This window comes from Neltuma alba, unplaced genomic scaffold (genome assembly GCF_004799145.2).
Source record: "Neltuma alba isolate B1F8T4 unplaced genomic scaffold, ASM479914v2 tig00013748_pilon, whole genome shotgun sequence".
NCBI classification, from domain to species: Eukaryota; Viridiplantae; Streptophyta; class Magnoliopsida; order Fabales; family Fabaceae; genus Neltuma; species Neltuma alba.
In genome coordinates this window covers 40,207-49,016 of record NW_021637887.1, presented here as the reverse complement: position 1 = coordinate 49,016, position 8,810 = coordinate 40,207, and the positions used below count along the sequence as shown (strand labels likewise).

Here is an 8,810-nt window from a genome sequence, read left to right as displayed (position 1 = left end):
TTGGTTAACACAAGGCCACAAGTTGGGACTTCCACAATGTCTGCTCCTGGATATGCAAGAAGGAGAAGCATTGCTTTCCTTTATCTACTTCTTGCAGTTGCTGTTGCACAGATTACCGTGTGCTCCTCTGCAAAGGTAAGCTCAAATTCCACTGTTTAGTTTTTCTTACAGCAAGTTATGGAATCAGGAATTCTGGTTTGGATCACTGCAGGTTTATGTAGTCTACTTGGGAAGCAAAAATGACGAAGACCCAGACGAAATTATGAAGCAGCACCATCAAATTCTTGCTTCTGTCACGGTGGAAGGTCAGTTTCTGTAATTCATACTGGTTTGTTTCAGATTAATTTGGATGCTGTACATTCGTATGTTGGAAGAGAGAATAACATCAAAGAAGAATAGAATCCAGGTTGAATTTAGATTTGTGATTTTCTCCCTTTTCTTATGGGAAACGACGAGCAGCATGGAGGAAGCCCAAGCTTCGCATGTTTATAGCTACAAACATGGTTTCAGAGGATTTGCAGCGAAACTGACTGATGAGCAGGCTTCTCAGATTTCAAGTAATTCAGAGTGATTTTCTCATCTTTCTCGACTTGTCTGTGTGGATTGTGGACGCCAAGATTTATTTAAACCCATAATTAACTGGCCTGTGATATGGATGTTCAATTAATTGACAGAAATGCCGGGAGTGGTTTCTGTGTTTCCCAATTCTAAAAGAAGGCTGCATACAACTCATTCATGGGACTTTATGGGCCTTCTGGACGATCAAACTATGGAGGTTCTTGGGTTCTCCCCCAGAAACCAAGCAAACATCATTGTTGGTTTCATTGACACTGGTGAGCACTTAGCACTCTTACCTTTCACAGTAAGCGTTGTTATGATTAATTCTACATTTTCTTCAATATTTCCTAAAGGCAAGTATTGGGTTTATTGGAAATTTCTCACCTCATTTCTTACCTAACTAGCAGAAACTCTGCCACTTTTTTGTTCCCCCTGTAGCATTTTAGTTGTATGTGTTATTTCTACAAATTAAATCTCTACAATTATTTATTGTCTCTATTTTCTCTATTTCTCTCCGCATCTATTGTTATGTACACTGAATTTGCCAAGATACATTTTCGAATTGCATCATTGAAGAATTAACGTAGATCATAATGTCCATTGAATCAGGAATTTGGCCTGAATCTCCGAGTTTCAGTGATGTTGACATGCCTCCGGTGCCACCAGGATGGAAAGGAAAATGTGAATCGGGAGAAGCATTCAATGCTTCCTCTTGCAACAGTTTCTAGTTCAACCTTATCCTCCTCTTTATTAACTAAACTATTATTTCAATTCTTAAGAGACTAAAAAAGAACAAGCCTTATCATAGTTTCACTTCATAGGTATTAGTTTATACATAGGTCAGGTGTGTAATCTTGGTTAATTATCCACGTGGAACAGGAAAGTCATTGGAGCTAGATACTACATGCGTGGGTATGAAGTAGAAGAAGGGTCAGACTCGGACATAAAAGTCTCCTTCAGATCTCCAAGAGATGGCTCCGGCCATGGCAGCCACACAGCTTCTATAGCCACAGGGCGGTACGTGTCCAACATGAACTATATGGGATTGGCAGGTATTACTGGTAGTTTGATGTGAAAGTTTTTATGGTACATAATATTTACTCAAACTTACGTTTTATATTTTTGAATTTTGTGTTAACTGTGTAGTTTTTTTGCGATGAATGAATCGCATAGTTCATAACTTGTGAATAATTTGACTTTTGATGCATACGCCAGGTGGAGGAGCTAGGGGAGGAGCACCAATGGCTAGGATTGCTGTGTATAAAACATGTTGGGATTCAGGCTGCTATGATGTGGATCTGCTGGCCGCTTTTGACGATGCTATCAGAGATGGGGTTCACATATTGTCTGTGTCCTTGGGTCCTGAGTCTCCTCAAGCTGACTACTTCAATGATGCCATATCTGTTGGGTCGTATCATGCAGCCAATCGTGGAGTGCTGGTCGTTGCATCGGCTGGGAATGAAGGGTATCCTGGTTCTGCTACCAACCTTGCACCATGGATGATCACTGTTGCTGCTAGCTCCACTGATAGGGATTTCACCTCCGACGTCACATTGGGAAATGGTGTCAATATCACGGTAAAGATTTATCACACTGTCAGAAAATTTTTCATTACTACAAAGTTTATGTATAGCTTAAAGCATTGAAAGCAAACTATATTTAAAAAGATACTTCCATCTAAAACACGACAGGGTTCTAATTCGAATTAGTGTATAATACCAAATGATTATCACGAAAAAGGAACATAAAAAAGAGTGAGAGTTTGAATTCTTGGAATTTGTTTATTGTAAATTTTTTTAAAAGAATTCATGAATAAAAGAAAGAAACGGTTGAGTTGGAGACAAAAGTGAAAGTGAACCCATACACATTTTCACTGTTTATATCACTATCTCTTTAAACACCACAAAAACTTTACAATCAGAGGACCTTGAAATTCCTTACATTTACACGTCCACCTTCTATATTTCTTCCCCCGCTTAACACTGTAAGAACTTCATAATAAGCAACTTTAAAAGATCCTGACACGATACATATTTCAAGGAAGGGTGCATTAGGTCCTTAATTATGAAAATGCTTTCGGAAAAGGAGTGAGGCATGAGTTTATGGGGCCAAATACAAATTCCAATCCCCCAACTTTGGTGTAAAATTTTCATTGAGAGAGCAACATTAAAAATGAGTTGATGATTAAGGGATTCAACTAAAGGGACTGATTTGTTAAGAACTAAATCGAAAGAGCACCCGTTTATCTGGAATCAGAATAAGGTTTTTCTCTGATTGTTTCACTGACAATTTTTCTGGATAAATGTAACAGGGTGAAAGTCTGAGTCTCTCGGAAATGAGTGCCTTTACAAGGATAATTTCTGCTTCTGAAGCTTCTGCAGGATATTTCACTCCTTATCAATCCAGGTGAAGCACAAGGTACTTTTGAATGAGAGAAATGTGCAAAGATCAATGCAAAAGGATGTTCTTATAAGTTTTTTTTTTTTGGTCTTTCTTTGTTTTTTCAGCTACTGTATAGATAGTTCCCTCAATAAGACCAAGGCCCAAGGGAAAGTTCTGGTGTGCCGACATGCAGAGAGTTCAATTGAGTCAAAGGTAGCGAAAAGTACTTTAGTGAAAGAAGCAGGCGGAGTAGGAATGATCCTTGTTGATGAAACAGGCAAAGATATTGCCATCCCGTTTGTGATACCATCAGCCATTGTTGGAAAGAGAACAGGCAGCCATATTCTCTCGTATATCAACAATACACGGTTAGTTTTTGAATTCTCTACTTTCCCAAAGGTGAAGATATATAATGTTCTGGAAAGAGAGAAATATAAAAGAGATGACAAGTACATGCTGTTAAGTTCTTCTATGTTGCTTTTAATCCAAATATATGAATGCGTTCAATTCTCTAATCTTACTTTCTGCCACTTCCATCCCCAATAGTAAGGCGACGGCAAGGATTTCCAGAGCAAAGACAGTATTAGGAGCAAAGCCTGCACCACGTGTGGCAGCATTTTCTTCCAAAGGCCCCAACAGCTTAACCCCAGAAATTCTGAAGGTGATGTACTCCCAGTAATATAAACAGAAATCCGACGTGAATTATGTGTGTTTCATAGTATTCCTAGAGGAATGAAATTCTGACTTTAAGGTAATTTTACGTAGCCTGATGTCACAGCCCCAGGATTGAACATCCTCGCAGCTTGGTCTCCAGCAGCCAAAAACATGGAGTTTAACATTCTCTCAGGAACTTCCATGGCTTGCCCACATATAACCGGAATTGCAACCTTAATCAAAGCTGTTCATCCTTCATGGTCTCCTTCTGCTATCAAGTCTGCCATCATGACAACCGGTATTACATTAACAATACTGTCTTTTTCTTAAGGTCTATATGACTCTCTTATAGAGATTCTTCCTCAGCACAGATAGAAATATAAAACTTTCCTTAAATTCCATCGGTCCCTGAGCGCCGTTAATCCAGGCATATAGTGTGCAACCAGAAAGAAAGAAAAATGATCAATAGAGTGCAGAAGCTTTGCCGCTTCAGTATGAGAAACTAACTACTACTTTAATATGCAGCTACAATTCTGGATAAGCACCATGGATTCATCAAAGCGGATCCTGAACAAAGAAGTGCCAATGCTTTTGATTATGGGTCAGGCTTTGTGAACCCTGCAAGGGTTCTTGACCCGGGTCTCATCTATGATATACACGCGGAAGATTACCTAGCATTCCTCTGTTCACTTGGTTACAGCGAGAGGTCACTCCATCTTGTTACTAGAAACAACAGAACATGCGACAGGGCATTCAAATCTGCATCTGAGCTCAACTATCCATCCATCACAGTGCCAAATCTCAAAGACAACTTCTCAGTGACTAGAACTGTGACTAATGTTGGAAAAGCAACAAGTATTTACAAAGCTGTGGTGTCTCCTCCTGCAGGAATTAATGTCACTGTTGTACCAAACAGGTTAATCTTCACAAGGATTGGGCAGAAAATCAACTTCACTGTGAGTTTCAAAGTTGCTTCTCCATCAAAGGGCTATACATTTGGTTTTCTGTTATGGAGGAACAAAAGATTGCATGTCTACAGTCCTTTAGCTGTCAGGGTTTCACCTGCAAAGCTTGGGCTGGTCAGATAGCAATGCTTGTACATATTACTGAAGGCTCTATAGGAACTGGAAACGACCATTCATACTGAAATCTTGAAGTATTGTATAATCACTGCCAAAGTTACACCAAAGATATATGATGTTTGGAGCAGCAAGCAAGATGAACTGCAGAATAGAAGACCAGAACTGCTCTGAAAATACATGATCATCATTTCATTTGTCAGTTGTAACTACAGAACTTGGTTTTATGCCTTCTTCAGAATTTCCCATGTATCTAAATGGAAGTGAGCGTCTTCACCTATGACTTGATTTGAGATTAAAACACTTGGCTGAGGCCAGTACAGTTCTGATTTCCGCTGCACGCTTCTGAAGAATAAATGCTCAAATATAGTATTATCCATAGCACATTCGAAGCTGTTCTGGGGCATGGGTAACATATAACTTCTTCACTGGTGTAACCCTGTATTTATTTTTAAATTAGAATTGCCACATGATTAAAAATTCTATACATCTCGGAAGGAACAGTAAAATGCGACGACTTTCCGTGAATCAAATTGAGTCATTCTTTTCTTAAAATAATTTGACCATCGAGTATGTACTCATGAGTCAGATATTAAATGACAATTTTGCTGCTTTCAATAAACAATGACTAAACGCATAGCCTTAAACACACACATAAAAGTTAAGAAAATAAATGATGGTAATGTGTCAAGCTATCCCAAATCTTCTTTTCAGGCACGTAGTTGTTTGTTTTGAAAATTGTAGCATATTTTTCTTCTTTGGCTAGCCATATTTTCTCAATGCATAACAAGTTTGATTATCAAAATCATACTGGTGCAAAGGCTTTTGTTAGTGAATAAGTCGGTTTTCTAATGGCTTTGGAAAAGAATAGGTTGGTTATTTTCTTAATAATTAACCATTTCATAATTATCTGTTAATATATTGCGTACTACTTCATTCGGGAAAAAAAAATCATCAATTTTCTTATTTTTTATGCAGTGATCTAGTCACAATAGTTAGCTATCCACCACTTCTTTTTTTTAATGCTCATCCCAAGAAGTAATATTTTTCTGATCCACTAATTCGATTTCTATTTTAAAGCATACTGTCTCCATATAAATAGGATCCAACTGGGTATAAAAGAACCACAAGTGAGCTGAGGGATTCATAGAAATGGCATCTTCAAAAAGCTTCATTTATCTCACCTTTGCTAATTCTATTTTCTCTTGCTTTCCAGTGTTTTGCTGATGATCCTGCTGCTTCAAGTCCTTCATTAGTTGTAGATGCTAAATCTGGAAGGAAAATTCCAGAGACCTTTTTTGGAATATTTTCCGAGGTATACTTGTTATAAATGATCTCACACACACTGAACCACATAAATGACCAGTTGTTCGGTTTATAGGAAATTGATCATTCAGGTGCTGGAGGATGATGGGCTGAGCTTGTCAACAATAGAGGTAATAATCTAATTGTCAAGTTTTTTCCTTTCTAACTCGTTTTTCCTGTTTCTTAAAAATTATCTTTGAGAATTAACTCTGAATTTAATTATATTGATCTATAAAGGTTTTGAAGCCGGGGGTACTCAAGTTCCTTTAAATATCTTCCCCTGGTCGGTTATTGGAGATGACTCAACTACATTTGCAACAACAGAGCTCTCTTCCCCTTTTCTTCGCAATAAGGTCGCAATCAAATTGAATATTTTGAAGGATACCCCACCAGGAGTTGGTCTTTCTAATCTTGGTTTTTGGGGTATGGTAAGGCTTATTTGTAATGTTTAATCAATTAAATATCAATAGTTTTTTTTTTATAATATCACTATTTTGACTCTACATGTTGTGTACGTGTGTGACTCTTTTAGAAAATTGAGCAAGGAAAGCAGTACAAGGTGGCTTTTTACATGGCAATCCCAAAGTCCAGTTGATTTGAACGTTGCATCCGTAGGAGGAGATGGGAAAGAATTGGCTTCTACTAACAGCAGGTAAATTGCAAAATAATTACAATTTTATGTATTCAATATATATGAATAATGTTTTACATAATTTAATGGTTTTCTTTTACTTCTTCACATAGAAAAGGTGCTCCAAAGTGGGAAAAAGTAGAATTTGTTCTTGACGCAAAAGCATCAGACCATGATTCACGCCTTCAAATAACAACCACCAAACAGGGAATGTTTTTGTTGGACCAAGTCTCAGCAATGCCTTTAGACACATATAAGGTTGGACATGGTTGTCGAAAGGACCTTTTTCAGATGATTACAGATTTGAAATCAAGATTTCTTAGCTTTCCTGGTATACATAGATAAAAATGGATCATGTAAAAATGATTAATCAGTATAATTTTTGATATCTTGTTATAATAATGGCTTTCCTTATAATGCATTAGGCGGCTGTTTCGTTAAAGGAGACTTAAGAAATACATTTAGGTGGAAAGAAAGCATTGGACCATGGGAAGAAAGACCTGGTCACTATAATAATGTGTGGGGCTACTAGACTGATAATGGCTTTGGATATTTAGAATTTCTTCAAGTATGCATAGTTTTAATTATTTCTAATTACAATTTTTCTTTTTTGTATATTAATAATATATTTCAAACTCCACAGCTTTCGGAGGATCTTAATACTCTTCAAACATGAGTATTTAATAATGGTATTAGCCATCATAATGAAGTCAATACAACTGATATTGCTCCATTTGTGCAAGTATGAAGCATAACTCGCCTTTCTTGATGAATCATTTATTCTTTCTTAGATTAAATATCACTTTTCATTACTTAAATTTTTTTTTTTTTTACATAGGAAGCTTTAGATGGAATTGAGCTTGCAAGAGGTCTAGCTACATCTTCAACCTTTTGATTTACGATATGTTGCTGATAGAAATGAAGATTGTGACAAATTTAACTAGTTGGAGAGTTACCTTAAATTCTATGATGGCATAAGGCGTACCGATCCAGATACAGAAATAATCACAAACTGTGATGCTGCTTCAAGACCTTTGGACCTGCCAGCTGATTTATATGACTTTCATATTTATACAAATGCTAGCCATATTTCCTCAATGTATAACACTGTCGATAAACAAAACCGTACTGGCCGGTCCAAAAGCTTTTGTTAGTGAAAATATGCAGTTTGGAAAAATGATGCGAAAAACGGAACCCTATTATCAGCATTGGGAGAGGCCGGTTTTCTAATGGGTCTAGAAAAGAAGAGGTCTATTAGATTCTTAATTGCTTACCATTTCGTAATTAACAAGTACTAAACTTGTCAACTTATCGCTTAATTGCTTACCATTTCGTAATTATCGCTTATTATTTCATGTTAAAAGATTTTATGCAGTGATCATGTTGAAATGTCCTGCCATGCACCACTTTTTGCAAATGTTAATGACCAGAAGTAATCTTTTGTTACATGTTCATTAATTGTCCTCTAATTATGTGCATGATGTGAGAGATTAAATTAATATAATGAACATGTCATGCAGTTGGCTGCCAGATGCAATCGTATTTGATTCTTGTCGATATTACGCTATTGCAAGCTATTGGCTTCAACATTTTTTTCACAGTGTCGAGTGGAGCAACATATCTTAAATCGGTACTTAATGCTCCATCTTCAATCCTTGCAACCGCAATTACTTGGCAAAATCTAGTGGACAAGAAGGAATATTTAAGAATGAAGGTAATAATAATGCATATCTAATTGCTCATCTATATCCATATTTGCTATGTATAGGCATCCTCCTATTCGGAACATTGATAAGTATTAAATGTGTGTAACTCTCGCAGTGAGAATTCGAATATGTTGTGAAGAACTGACTCTTTTATTAAACTCAACCTTATTAGTTTTTGATATATATATATATATGTATGTTTTAGTTCAAGAGATTATTAATTAAATTTATAGGTTGTAAATTTCAACAATAATCCTCAGGTCAAAAAAAAAATTCAACAATAATCCAATATCTCTTGGTATCACGATAAATGGCTTGGATGGGAGCGTGAATTTCGCTGGCTCGAGAAAGATTGTACTGCTACTGTATGGGATACCGATCCCTTCGATGAGCCCAAAAAGGTGCGTCCCCTTCTAATTCTTTGTTTAAAAATATTATTGTCAGTCTCAAACATAGAAACTAAGCCAAAATTTGTTTTGATATTAAATATAAAAT

The 8,810-nt window shown here is 36.7% G+C and overlaps 1 protein-coding gene and 1 pseudogene across 1 annotated transcript; both read left to right on the top strand.

Moving 5' to 3' along the window:
- Positions 1-5,068, top strand: LOC114739048 (subtilisin-like protease SBT3.5). Its single transcript, XM_028927115.1, has 12 exons — positions 1-135; positions 212-309; positions 457-557; positions 675-833; positions 1,168-1,279; positions 1,438-1,610; positions 1,774-2,135; positions 2,870-2,964; positions 3,066-3,308; positions 3,487-3,601; positions 3,706-3,892; positions 4,120-5,068. The coding sequence occupies exons 1-12, from the start codon at positions 37-39 to the stop codon at positions 4,680-4,682; spliced, it is 2,307 nt and encodes a 768-aa protein (XP_028782948.1). The 5' UTR covers positions 1-36; the 3' UTR covers positions 4,683-5,068.
- On the top strand, positions 4,931-8,344 carry LOC114739043 (alpha-L-arabinofuranosidase 1-like; annotated as a pseudogene).
- Positions 8,345-8,810: the final 466 nt, after the last annotated feature.